Here is a 14,808-nt window from a genome sequence, read left to right as displayed (position 1 = left end):
CGAAGTGAAGGCTAGATCTTAAATGGTGGGGTTAAAGGGTGAAAACAGGGGTATTGCAGATGTTGTCTCTGGATTTGGCCCAAAGGAAAACCAGTGTTTGGCACAGCAGGTCCACATCCACTGACCTTGACCCCAGGTATAATTTTCACATCCCACATGTATGGTAAAAAAGGCCTCTTCCCATTATCACATACATTAAACACAATAAAGGAAAACGACTCTAATCACAAATGAAGTCTGTGTGTATAAATATAAGCTGCACGAAACCACTAAGTCCAACACGCAAAACACAAGAGCATAAGAAATAGAATTTTATGAGAACTCGAGATTGCATTTTTAATATTACCATTAGACAAGCCAATACATTGGCCTACAAATCTGGAAGGAATCAGTCCGTGTATATGTAATAATTCAATCCCAATATGCATAAAGAAAATAAGAAGGACTACAAATATGCCAGTAGTGCGTTCCTGCATCCCGACGTGTGTTTCACCACCTGCTTTCTTAAGGGGTCGACCATATTGGGATTGAATTATTACATATACAAGGACTGACTCCTTCCATACTTTTATACCAATGTATTGGCTTGTTTAAATGTAATGGTACCAGATACGGCTTATATGGACACTGCATAGTATGTTTTTTAAATCTTGTGTTCTAATAAAATTCTTTTTCTCATGATCCTGTGTCTTGTGTGTTGGACGTAGTGGTTTGGTGTACATTATCACATACAGTATATCAACTGGTGGCATTACTACTGGAAAAATATAATCTTTCATTTCATATAGAAAAGTGTTCTGTTTTTCGAAATTTTAGTTAGAACAGTAATTAGATTTCTGCTGTAACCAAGCACTCGTTTACCTTCACCATCTTTAAGAGAGGTCTCGGTAAGGGTCATCATACACCGACTTTCAGGAGACTGACAGAGCTCAGACTTGCCGGAACAGCCATTTGCATTCATTGCATAGCAGACTTCACACTTCAGAGCAGCACCTGAGGCGGGAAAAGAAATTATGTCTCACAGTAGACAATGGATTGAGCTGTAGAAAAAATTCAAATGAGGTTCATAGTTTTCTTTCATGGTGGTAGACGTTGCTCGGGATTGACAGACATGAGTATAAACGTACATGACTCAAAAACATTCCATTTTCACTTTTTTTCTTCAAGAGTTCTAAAACTCTAAAAGAGCTTGAATAACCCTTCCTTTAAACCACATGTCAAACTCAAGGCCCATGGACTGAATCTGGCCCACCTCGTCATTTTATGTGGCCTGCGATGAGGTCTAGATGCAGAAAGACCCGCTCTCCACTTTTCCCAGAAGACACGGCCAGCGCTTGGCGGAGGCAATGGCGCCAGCACAGGGAGCGGGTGCTATCTTAGATTCTGAGCTTCGGCGTACCTCCACACCACTCCGCAACTCGCATGAAAAACACGTATGTCTAAATATCCTAATGCAAATCAATGCTGTTTCCGTTCTTCGTATACTGTGCATAAAATATATGCCCATTATACGGAGCGCAAATAAGCCCATGTGAAAAAGTGCTCATAAATGGCCCTTTAAAGACAGCTATAATGCTAAGCCCACTCTATACAAACAACGTTCACATCCATGGTACATCTATGGAGGATGGCGTCAAGGGCCTAATTGTAGAGATCTAGTTTGGCATCTGAATATTTTAAGGCCTGGTCTGGGGTCTGAATTAATTTTAAGGATCTGATCTGAGGTTTAAATGAGTTTAGGATTCTCTGGTCTAATTTTGGGCCCCTTTTACACGGAACAACCTGTTGAGTGCAGATGCCCGATAGGTCATCCCAGCAATAATTCCTGAGTGTTTACACAGGAAGGAGCATGGCTCAGTGAATTGAGGGGTGGCGGGCCAGGAATTGTTCCGGTCTCCCGCCTTTATTCATAATAAACAGATGGTTGTTCATAGATGAACAACGGCCTGCTAGCATGCAGAAACTGCACGATGAGTAAAAAGTGAATGCATTCTCATTCGTTACACTGAATGATAGTCATTGGATTTGGGAATCTGAACGATTTATTGTCCTTGAAGTAGTCTGGTTTTACCACTAGCATATAATAATACATATTTATGCAACTGTTTTTTACTGTTGGCTCTCATCTTGAACCTTTACGTGACCGCAGATAATGGTAAGTGGACCCTTACTAAAACTAGTTGAGTACCGCTGCTCTAGAAGGTGTCTACAGAGGTATGGGTGAATATTATGTTAGATCTCTTAAATCACATAAGGATATGTCCAGGTTGCGAGATTATTATCAATGAACATTCCGTTTCAAAATCAATACACCCAATCCAGATTTTTCTGCAATGTACCAGTTTGTGGTTTCTTTAAACATTGTTTCAGACAACTATATACAAAATAAATCTTTTCAGATAGCAGTCACTTGAAAGACAAGTCTTTTGTAGAATGTTTCGAACAGTACAACCACACAATAGAATAGTTTCTGGCAAAACATAATGTAAGTCTAAGGTTACTAAAACCGGTTTAAGCCATTTGTGGCTCCTTGGGTATTACGGCCCTGTGGAAATGCTCTACCTTGTGGCGGATTACAAGGGATTAAGACTTTTCCATGGCTGTTTGAAGATCATTTAGAGTGCCAGTAACAGTGAATATAAATAGTCTACACACCCCTAATAAACTGCCATGTTGTTGTCATGTTATAAAATCTGACAAGGATGAATCATTACAGATTTGTTTCCACCTTCAATGTGATCCGTTATCCGTACAATTCCAATGAAAAACAAAATGAAATCTTTTAGATTGAAAATTTAAAAAAAAAGTTAAATTAAATAATGTGGTTTCATAAATATGCACACCCTAAAACTAATACTTTGTTGGTGTACTCTGTGACTTTATGACAGCATTCAGTCTTTTTGGGTAGATGTCTATCAGCATTGTGCATCCTGACTTGACAATCTTTGTCCACTGTTCCTTGCAGAAGCGCTCCACATCTGTCAAACTGTGAGAGCATCTCGTGTGTAGCCCCCTCTTCAGGTCAACCCACAGATCTTCAATGGGATTCAGGTCTGGGTTCTGGCTGGACCTTTCCAAAACTTTGATCTTCTGGTAAAGCCATCCTTTTGTTAATTTGGAGCAATGCTTTAGGTCGTTGCTGTGCTGAAAGGTAAAATTCCTCTTCATCTTCTGCTTTTTAGCAGAAGCCTGAAGGTTTTGCACCAAAATGGACTGATATTTGGAACTGTTCATAATTCGTTCCATCTTGACCAAAGTCCCAGTCCCAGCAGCAAAAAAAAACAAAACAGCCCCACATATAACACTGCCTTCACCATCTCCACTACGGGTCTGATGTTCTTCTGGAGATGCGCAGTGTTGGCTTTGTGCTAAACAAACCTTTTGGAATTATGGCCAAAAAGTCCAACCTTGGTCTCATCAGACTATAACACGTTCTCCCACATACTTCTAGCAGATTTCATGTAGGTTTTGGCAAAACAAGGCAAATCCATTCAAATGAATAGGACTGTGCTGCAATACCAGGCACAGTCACTATAAAATGTATGTTGCTGTGCCTGGTATGGACTGAAGAGACAGCAGTGCTCATCCAAATGTTAAGGCCACTTTAGACTGCTGATTGGTAAGGGTTCAGAGCAGGAAGACAGACTGGTTGCTACAGATCGATTATCTCACAACCTTATGGACCAAAAGTAGGCGATGTATTCATAATAATAATATAATAATCTTTATTTGTATAGTGCCAACTTATTCTGCAGCACTTTTGATGCATGGGGAGTTCAAACAGAAGTGTTCATGGTGGGTATGATTTCATAGCAGGGGACTAAATCAGGAGAGGTTGTATGCTTTTTTGAAGAGGTGAGTCTTTAGGGCATGTCTGAAATTCCATGCGTCAGTGATTGTCCAGATGTCTTGGGGTAGAGCGTTCCATAGGGTCAGTGCTGCTCTGGTAAAGTTCTGGAGGCAAGCTTGTGAGGTCTGTATTAGAGGGACGTCTAGTCTGACTGTGTTGGCAGAGCGAAGCGCAGGATGCGTGATGTATAGACAGGAGGGAAGCGATGTATGGTATTAGTGGTGCATCGCCATAGAGAGCTCTGTGTTTCAAATGAGTTCTGTAGTAAATGGTTAGCCAGTGCAGCAACTGGCATAGTATGGAGGTGTCTGAGAAGCAGCTGGATAGGAAGATGAGTCTAGCTAATGCATTTAGTATGGATTGGAGAGGGGAGAGTCTGGTGCAGGGAAGGCCAATTAGCAGAGAGTTTCCATTGTTGAGTCTGGAATGGATGATGGCAACCACGAGAGTTGTCAGCTTGTCAGTGGTCAGGAACGGACAGATTTTTGTGATGTTCCTGAGATGCAGGTGGCAGGTTTGGGCCAGGGATTGGATGTGGGGGGTGAAGGAGAGGTCCGAGTCCAATGTGACCCCTAGGCAGTGGGCACGCTGTCTGTGGAATATGGAGGTGCCAGATATTGATAAGGAGAAGTTGCAGGGAGGTCGGCTGGTAGAGGGTGGAAAAACGAGAAGGTCAATCTTTGAGGGGTTCAGTTTGAGAAAAAAGAAGGACATGGTGTTAGAGACAGCGGACAGACAGTCGGTGAGGTTTTGGAGGAATGGCTCAGAGATGTGGTTGGAGAAGGTGTATAGCTGAGTGTCGTCAGCATATAAATGGTATTGGAGTCCAAATCTGTGGATGGTTTGTCCAATTGGGGCTGTATAGATAACGAAGAGAAGGAGGCCAAGGACCGAGCCCTGGAGGACCCTGACAGCAAGAGGAAGTGGAGAGGAGATAGAGCCAGTGAAAGAGATGCTGAAAGAGCTGTCAGAGAGGTAGGAGGAGACCCAGGAGAGAGCAGTGTCCTTTAGGCTGATAGAGCGGAGCATAGCAAGGAGGAGGGTTTGGTCGACAGTGTCAAATGCAGCGATAGAGCCGAGGGGGATTAGTAGGGAGTAGTCACCCCTCAACTTGCCCGTTATCAGGTTTTTAGACACTTTTGTGAAGGCGGTTTCGGTAGAGTGGAGGAGGTCGATAGGGGAGTTATCAGAAAGGAAGCATGTAAGGATGGAATAGACGAAGCGTTCATGTAGTTTGGAGATGAAGGGGATGTTAGAGATGGGTCAGTAATTGGCAGCATTCGTTCGGTCAAGGGTTGTTTTTTTTAAGCAGAGGATGGAATATTTGAAAGAGGAGGAGAAAATACCAGAGGACAGGGAAAGGTTGAAGATGGTAGTGAGGTGGGCGATGACAGCCGGGAAAGGGACCAGAGGGAATGAGAGGGAAGAGGGTCGCTAGTGCAGGTGGTGGGACGAGCAGTAGAAAGCAGTCTGGAGACTTCTTCCTCTGTCATTAGTTCGAGTACAGATAGTGAGTGAGTGGTGGATGCAGTGCTGAAAAGGCCGGGATCAGAGCTAGCTGTACAATGCTTGTTTGAATGTTATTCATAGTAACCATATTGTCAGATTCAGATGTAGCAATCGTTAACATGACTGAGTACATCGTGATAACTCCATTTACAGCTTTGTAGTATTTTGTAGTTGAGTCACCATAGCACCTTAAAGGTCAAGTTAATATTTGCTATATCTCCTGGACTCAGTTAATTAATCTCAGCTAAATTGGGATCGTGTAGCCTCCAACAATGAATCAGATTTATGATTTATTTGAAGAAACTCTTTGATCTGTGGTGAAATATTCCTTTTTTCTTTAATAACTGATTTGCAAGAAAAAAATGCAGAAAATTGTGAAATTCTTGCACAGCATGAAACTACTGGAGAAAAATGAAGAGGACGTTGCTGGTGAACACTGGATCCTTGCCAGCCTGTAGACATGTGCTGCGCTTGCCCATGAATTTGGCAGAGTGGACTTCAGGAAGTCAGTAATTCTACTTGGATGCGCCAAGAACAAAATGAATTCCACATGTGTCCAGTATGAGCAAAACAAAAAACCATAGAATGATGAAAAAGAAAGCATGTCGGGATCCAGACCAGAGATCCCAGTGGGAGCTTCTCCAAAGTCATCTGAGCTATACTTTTATCTATCCTTATTTTGATGGGTCTTCCACTCAAATAAAGAAGCCTCCATTACCACCACCACCCCATATTGTTTTTTGGTGGAAGGAATGTGAGAATTTCATGACCACATCTTATGCTTATAGCCACTTTTGTAATTCTTTAGATTTTCTTCAATCAAAGGCATAGGCAGGGCCGCAGGAATGTAGCTAACATCTCATGGGCCCTGGTGCAAAAGTTCATCTGCCCCCATCCCAGCATTTTCTCTTCAGACCACCAGCCACAGTTTATGCGTGACTTAGATGTATTATTCGGTCACTAATTGGACCCATCAATGCAGCACTAGCAGTCAGAGGCATCGCTGGAGTCTTAACAGATATATATGTATATAATATGCGCGCACACACATATATCGGTGACAACATAAAGTAACTTTGATAACATGCAGGCTCAGCTTTAGTGTACCTTTAAATAATGCAGCCATCAAATAATAGTCAGATACCAGTTCTACACGGTAATAGTGATTACAGTGCAGTTACCTCCAGTGATCATATGATTGATGTCCATTTTCATTTTTGTTTTATCTGAGTCAAGAAAATGTTTTCCAGTCACAATCTGCCTCTGTACATTCTCCCTACCCTTATGCTACCTTCAGCCCTCTGAGTGCTAGATACACACTACTAGTACCCCTGTTTGTGCCCTATAAAGTAACAGTGCCCCACACACAGTAATAATTTCCCCAGTGTACCCACCACAAAATCATAGTGCCTCCTTATGTCTCACAGTTATGATGATCTTCTTGGTGACTCTGCTCAGTGATACTTTCCCTTTGTGCCACAAGGTGCGCCATAGTTAAATTAGCCAATTTGTGTCCCTCACAAGGTTATGGTGCCCACTTTGTACCCCCTTCAAAGCAATAGTGCCAAAGTACCTCCATTGTGCCCCACCCCCACAAGGTAACATTGCCCCCTCTATGTGTCCAATAAAGTAACAGGGCATCCATATGCCTTCCCACAAGGTGACAGTGCCCGCTTTCAGTCCTCAGCAAAGTTATAATGCCATCTTGTGGCTCACAGAAGATAATGGTGCACAGGTGCCCTTTTTGTGCGCCCTCAAATAGTGGCCCCTTACTTCCTCTTATGTGCCCTCATGAATAGTCTCCCTCTTATGCTCTTGATAAAGTAACAAAGCGCCCTTTTGTTTCCCCTCTGCGCACACACATACAAAGTAAGGGCTTGTTGACACTATCATGGATTATTTACGATCCTCTTTTGCTTTTTTAGAACAAACAGAAATAAAAAGGAATTAATGTTTCCATTTTTTTACCCATTGATTTTAACCCTTTCCAATCCACTGTCTGACGTCTGAAGACATTCTGATTGAAGGCTGTACAGCTCCGATGTCGGAAGACGTCCGGCAGGGTATTCTTACTGTATATTACTGACCGCTCTGTTGTCGGGGGGCCTCTCCAGCATGTCCCATACTGCAGTACTGGCTCTAGCCAGCAGATGGCGCCATTGTATAATGGCAGAAAGAGAAGGCTCCCTAGGAAATCCTGAATGCAAAACTGAATTGAAAAGGCTTAATATTTTTTTTTAAACTGAAATGTTTTTTTTTTTTGCTTCCATTTCATTTCTGTTTTCAAAATTGAACAAATAGTGCAGCGGGGAACTGAAGCAAACGGAAATATTTCAGTTTTTTGGAAAACCCATTGAAATTTCTTGGAGAAAAAAAAGGAAGGACACTAAAATTGGGGGGCACAAAGGAGGCACTATTAACTTGTGAGGGCATAATAGGATTATTAGTGTGCAGGGGTACAAAGAAAGGCATTATAACTGTGAGGCGCAAAGGGGCACTACTACCTCGTGTGAGAACGAGGGGGGTACTACTGTACAGAGGCACAAAGAAGGACACTATAACTGGGGGCACAAAGGGGGCACTATTACTGGGTGGGGCGTAGAAAAGCATAACTGTTGTGCAGAGGCACACAATCACTGTGAGGCACTAATGAGGCAGTATTGCTTTGTTTGGGGAACAAGGTGGAATGGGGGCACGAAAGGGGAATTTTATATATGTATGCTCGTTATAAACAAAAATTAATTCAAGACTTCCTGCTAGAGATGAGCGAACCTACTCGGCCACGCCCCTTTTTCACCCGAGTGCCGCGATTTTCGAGTACTTCTGTACTCGGGCGAAAAGATTCGGGGGGCGCCATGGGTGAGTTGGGGGTTGCAGCCGGGAGTGGGGGGGGGGGGGAGAGGGAGAGAGAGAGGGCTCCCCCTTGTTCCCCGCTGCTATCCTCGCTCCGCCACGCCTCCCCCCGCCCCCCGGCGCCCCCGAATCTTTTCACCCGAGTACGGAAGTACTCGAAAATCGCGGTGCTCGATCGAGTAATTACTCGAAACGAGTATGTTCGCTCATCTCTACTTCCTGCATAAAGGACACAATAAAATAGGCCAGATCATGGGACCTTGTAATATGATATATATATTTGGCCACAACTTGTTTTCTGGCAGCCCATCAAAATCTCTCTCAGTAAGGTTTGCCTGCTGGCTCAGCCGTGTAATAGTTGTCAAGGATAAAAATACTACACAGATACAAAAGGCCCTAATAGCAATCTAAAATGTCACTTATGTAACGGGTCTTCAGTTAGGGATCACAGCTTTCATCACATATGTAATAGAGATGAATGTGAGATCTATTTTGATCAAGCTATGTGGTCTTAAATGGGAGGCAAGTAAACCTGCTGCATCATCTTGACTCTTAGAGATGTAGACGTGCTGACTTGGCTTGATATACTGTAGCAGCATAATTCATGGCAGTATACTGAATGACAAAGTCATCTCTGCTACATCTCCAGGATTTTCTTTAGTTACAACTGTACAATAACTTGCATGCAAAATATAAAAATCACAAAATTCCAAATCAAGCTTGAAATTTGATGTCAGTTTTGGATTTGACCCAAATCTCTCCCATATTAGCAGACTTATTCAAATGCTGTTCAATGAACTTATAGTAGGTAACATCATAATTAAATAAAGGTACGCCTCATTACCTGCCATTAGTAGAGCAGAACAGACAACGAGGATGAACATCATGGTGCTTCCTTTCCTCTGCAGGGAAAGCAGGTGCCGAGTGCCAAGAAGTAGCCCAGTGAATGAAGGATCTTGGGATGACTTCACAGATCTCTAAACAAAGTTTCCATGTGTCAGACTCTTCCTTTCTTGCTTTACCTTGTATTACCCACAACAAGCCAGCTTATTTAACTACAATATACCCTTTTCTCCCTTTAATCCGACCTGGCGACAGTCGTAGGTGTCCTTGTTTTACGAGATCTATCTAGCAAAACCTCTCGTCCTTGACACAATTCCAGGTAGCTTGAGGTTACGAAGCTACATGAGATGAGATTGTTGGAAGGAGATGCCCTATCAAGTCTTGACCTGGCAGATTGCTTCAAGCCACAAACTCTTCTTGAGTGCTGAAAATGACCCTTTAAATCCCAGACTCACTTGGTAGGCCACAGCCGAGTACAGGATAGGTGGTGAAGTGGATGACATTCGAGTCCTTGGAAGTAAGTGAGCAAAGGGGGAAGGAAGAAGACTTCAAAAGTAGAAGAGAGAACAGGGCAGCTGCGTAGGAGATAATCGCAGTAGCTCTGGTCCCTGCTTTAGGAAACACACACCCCTGTCTGACAGGAGCGAGATGCAAGTGCCAAAATGCACGTCTAGGCAGGCAGGAATGTGCGTTATGTAGCATTAGGTGAACATTTAACAATGACTAATCGTTCCAGGGGCTGAAGTTTAACAGAAAAAAATGCAATTCATGCTTTATATATTCATTAGTATTGTATCGTATATTACTTTGTACTATATGATATAATGTGTTGAGCTGTCTGACCAGACTCTGTGTTATAGGATACCTTGTCTTGTATTATATTACTGGTCTATGTGTTAGATGTGTTGTTATATGATATTGTGTTGTATTATATTACTGTCCTACTGGACTCTGTATTATAGGATACCTTGTCTTGTATTATATAACTGGTCTTATGTGTTATGCTTATTGTTATATGATATTGTGTTGTATTATATTGCTGCAATCTGTATTGTATTATTTGTACCATATGATATCATGTGTTGTGCTTATAGTATACCTTGTCTTGTATTCTATGACTGCATTCTATATTATATTATTTTGTATTATGTGATACAATGTGTTATATTACTGGACTACGTATTAGGCCTGGCTCACACGAATAGGTTGGATTTCGCTTGATCGCGGAAACGAATTGTGCATTGTTGCTTTTGCATGCGGTTTTCCATGCGGATGTATGGACAGAGTATCGTCTGCGCGGAAGAAAGATCGCAAGCAGGGAAAGACATCAGAAAGTTGCCCAACACCCTCGAAACTTCCTTCTATCACTCAGGCAACATTTACTTGTGCTGTAGTAGTGAGAGCGGTTCTGAGAGCCTTCAGAACGGGATACTGCTCTCTTGGCTTGGCTGGTTTTATACTACTTATTTTGGAAGTAGTATAGACCATTTGAGAACAGAGTACTGTTCCCGAAAATAAGACGCTGTATTATGTTAATATTTGCCCCAAAAGAGGCGCAGTGTCTTATTTTCAGGGGGTGGGGGAGGGGTCTTATACTCACCTGGCCTGCGGTGTCTGGGTTCCTCGCGCTGGTCTCCGGCACTGCGGCAGGCTTCCGTGTCCTCAACATTGACACAACAATCTCTTTCTGGTGATGGGGCTTTGAATACCCTGCTTCCAGCAAGCGAGTGCTGTGATTGGATCACGGGTGGCGTTGGGTCAGCCAATCAGAGTCAGTGCTCGGTGAATCAATCGCAGCTATTCAGTGATGTCATTCACCAAATGGCTGTGAATGATCGAGCACCGACTCTGATTGGATGGCGCTCCATCCAATCACAGTGCTCGCTTGCTGGAGGCAGGGTATTCAAGGCCCCGTCACCAGAAAGAGAGTGCTGTGTCAACACTGAGGATACGAAGAAAAATAGGAAACCAACAGCACTCACCACCACCAATCCAGGGGGTCTTTCCGTTATACAAGTAGTATGCACGCCTAGAACGGGATTAGATCCAAATCCCAAAAGATACAGTCAATAAATAAACAAACGTCAGGCAGCAGGTTTTCAGTGCAGGTAGTTTTATGTATCCACAGGAGTACAAAGTAGACACTTCTACATCACACAGGAATGGTAACGTTTCGACCTTCTCTGTTGGTGTTTGTCAACACTGATGATACGGCAGCATCTCGCAGCACGGAAGACCAGAGCGAGGGACTCTGCTGGCTAGGTGAGTATTGCAGTTTTTTTCATGCAGCGTAGGGCTTATCATCAGGTGAGGGCTTATATTTCAAGTCCCTTTCCCTCACTACACTCCCCCCCCCAAAAAAAATCATGGTAGGGCTTATTATTGGGCTAGGGCTTATTTTCGTGGAAACACGTTAGCAACTTGCAAGCGAATCCGTGTCCATATGCAATATTAATTTTGTATGCACTGCAGTTTCTTCTGCTTGCAGCATCTGCAATTTCTACCCTCAAGTGTAAGCGAACGGGCAAAGGTCCATGCATTTCAATGCCTGCGTATTTCCGCTTATCATCCGCAATTAAATCCACTCTTGTGAGACCCCGCCTTATATTTATTGTTATATGATATTGTGTTGTATTATATTACATATATTATATTGTATTATATGATATTTTATGATATATTATTGGACTCTGCATTATATGATGCTACCTGTTGTATTTTATGACTGGACTCCGTATTATATGATACCATGTATTGTAGTATACTACTGGATGTTGTGCTATAATATTCCGCAGTACATTGTATCATTCTGATTGCATATTACACAGTCAAGTTACAATATTATGACCACCTCCTACTTTTGTCGTTGGCAGCACGTAGCCCATGAAGGATGTGGTGGTCTGACTTGGTGGGTATATAAGGTCTTTCTGCTCTCATAGCACTCATTGCTGTCGCGGGTAAAAGGGGCGATTCATCAGAAGAGCACAAAGGGATAATTATTGGCTTTGGCGCCAAGGGTGGCGGTATTTATCAAACAGCGCAGCTTGTAAAATGTCCAACATTGGTTTGAAGAGCACCACCAAGACTTCTAAGTACTTCCTGGCCCCCTACCTACTCAAACTTGAACCCAATTGAGCATCTGTGGGACCATCATGTTGGCTGTATGGATCCCCACCATACACCCTCCAACAACTGTGGGATGCAGTCAGCATGGTGCCAGATATCGGTGACCACCTACCAGCACTTTATTGAGTCACTCCCGGCGGCCCGTCTAGCTGCGGTCCGTGCGGCACACGGTTACTCTGGATATTAGCTGGTGGTCATAATAATGTGACTCTACTCTGTATTCTTTTAAGAACTAGATGGCTAGTTACAATCAAGGCCACCACGGACATGTCAATCGCCAAACTGAAAGAAGCCGTGAAAGACAGAAATGCGTGCAGAACATTGATCTATTGAGTGACCGAAGGTCGGATGTGACTAAACAGTTAATCATCATCATGACTCTGTATTTTGTGTTGATACTATATAACATTTAGGCTGGGTTCACACAGGGCAGATTTGCCGCGGTTTTACCCAAAGGGCTTAAACAGACAGTCATGATTTTGTCACATTTTACGGGTGTGATAATCACACCTGCAAAATGTGACGAAGTGAAGCCATTGATTTCAATGGTTTTGTTTTCACGTCTGTATTACTACGTGCGAGAATAAAGGCTCTGCTCTTCCTGGTTCTCAATTTTTTTTTATGCTCCCCATGGTCACATGCTTTAATAATGGATCAAAATCTCAACAAGTGAGAGCAATCCATTTTTTAAAAATAATTGCACATATGAATATAAGGGCTTATTCACAGGAGCGTATATCGGTCGTCGTTTTCACAGCCGGCCGATATACGCTTCCATCTGAGCTGTATTTCCCCTTCCCTCCCCCTCGCTAACTCTTGCCTTTCTCCTCCCCTCTGGCTGTTTGCAATGGGAGGGGTTGGGATGGAGGCGGAGCTATGCTCCCACCCCCTCTCATTGCAAACAGCCGGAGGGGAGGAGAGAAGCAGAGAGCCATTGAAGGGGAGGGAAAGGGGAAGACAGCTCAGATGGAAGTGTATATTGGCCGGCCATGAAAGCGGCGGCCGATATACGCTCCTGTGAATAAGCCCTAAGCATGTAAAATCTTATGCTTTATTATAGTTTTTGTCACTTGTATGTTTTCTGTTTCTACGGGCTTCTTCACATGACCGTATTTGCATGCGTTTTTGCACATGGAAAAATCCAGCGCGCAATAAACGGAGAATAGAGCCCATTGATTTCAATGGGTTTATTCTCATTTTTTTTAGCACCTGCTGTATTTTGTGCACAATTGCGTAACAAAAAGCCCCATAGAGGTCCCCATGGTTTCATGGGTTAAAAACAGCTCAAAATCTCATCAAGCGAGAGCAATGCATTTTATTTAAAACACCCATTTACATGAATGGGCGAATTTCACTAGAAAATCGCACAACCAATAGTACATGCTGCATTTTCTTATTCTTTGTACTGTTCTTCTAATGAAAAAAGTGTAAACATGAATATTCCGGCGCAGATCCATGTCTTCTATTTCCGCGCAATTTCGGACCAATTTTTTCAGCATGAGAGTGAATATACCTATACCATATTTCTGTAGCAGGGCTAAGGGCAGAGATACACAAGCTCGCCGCAGAGTATTTGCACATGAAGAAGTTTTGAAGAGCAACATAATCAGCGTTTTACATGTGTGTGTGCGCATATTTCTGTAATTTTTGCGCACGCAATGCCAGTTTACACACACGTGCGACACATCCTTTCCGTGGAATTTAATGGCTATGTAAGCCTAATAACGTCCAGCTGTCTTCTTTTCCTGCATATTGCAGTGTCACACCCTACCTCTTGCGTATTTGCGCAACTCCCATAGACTTCTATAGCAGTTTCGCTTCGCAATATACAGGGCAGGTCCTATCCTTTTGCGTGTGTTTATGAGAGCGACCCTATTAAAATAAATGGGTTCTATTCTCTCTGTTTAGCATGCACAGATTTTAGTGTGCAAACAGGGCCGTGTGACATCAACCCTGTAATGCAAAGAAAGCCTGGGGTGTCAGTGCTTTGTGTGGTGCACTGGGGACCCACTCACATGGGTGTATGTCGCCCATGTATAACACGGTGCTAAAAGCCCATTGATTTGTATTGGGTGACTCACACCCGCGTTTGTCTTCACGCATGTGAAAAAAAACGCAGCATGCCCTATTTTGGTGCATATTACACACTGCAATAGACTATGGAAATTTAACATAAGCAGCTGTACGTCAGTAGGACATTATGAAATGCAGTAAAAAAATGTTTTAGTGTTTTTTCTGACTAGTCTTGCACTCTTTGGGTCAGAGAATCATAGAATACTAGAGTTGGATGGAACCTCCAGGGTCATCGGGTCCAACCCCCTGCTCAGTGCAGGATTCACTAAATCATCCCAGACAGATGTCTGTCCAGCCTTTGTTTGAACACTTTCACTGAAGGAGAACTCTCCACCTCCCGTGGTAACCTGTTCCACTTATTGATCACCATCACTGTCTAATATCTAATCTGTGCCTCCTCCCTTTCAGTTTCATCCATTGCTTCTGGTCTTTCCTTGTGCAAATGAGAATAGGGCTGATCCCTCTGCACTGTGACAGCCCTTCAGATATTTGTAGGCAGCTATTAAGTCTCCTCTCAGCCTTCTTTTTTGCAAGCTAAACCTTCCCAGATCCTT

At 43.1% G+C, this 14,808-nt stretch overlaps 1 protein-coding gene across 2 annotated transcripts in view; it reads right to left on the bottom strand.

The window, feature by feature from the left end:
- Positions 1 to 9,698, bottom strand: part of LOC136632020 (phospholipase A2 inhibitor and Ly6/PLAUR domain-containing protein-like) — a 35,435-nt gene extending 25,737 nt beyond the window's left edge. The window contains exons 1-3 of one of the 2 annotated variants that reach the window (XM_066606561.1): positions 9,279 to 9,698; positions 9,057 to 9,189; positions 862 to 993 (exon numbers count right to left, since the gene is read on the bottom strand). In XM_066606561.1, coding sequence (XP_066462658.1) covers positions 862 to 993; positions 9,057 to 9,099 — 175 coding nt within the window. In that variant the 5' untranslated portion in view covers positions 9,100 to 9,189; positions 9,279 to 9,698. Of the gene's footprint in view, positions 1 to 861; positions 994 to 9,056 lie in introns of both variants that reach the window. The other variant, XM_066606560.1, reaches the window with a different exon arrangement.
- Between the last annotated feature and the right edge of the window lie 5,110 nt (positions 9,699 to 14,808).

The sequence above is a fragment of the Eleutherodactylus coqui genome, chromosome 6, assembly GCF_035609145.1.
Source record: "Eleutherodactylus coqui strain aEleCoq1 chromosome 6, aEleCoq1.hap1, whole genome shotgun sequence".
NCBI classification, from domain to species: Eukaryota; Metazoa; Chordata; class Amphibia; order Anura; family Eleutherodactylidae; genus Eleutherodactylus; species Eleutherodactylus coqui.
The sequence above is the reverse complement of the archived record's forward strand: the minus strand, read 5'-3'. Positions and strand labels throughout refer to the sequence as shown.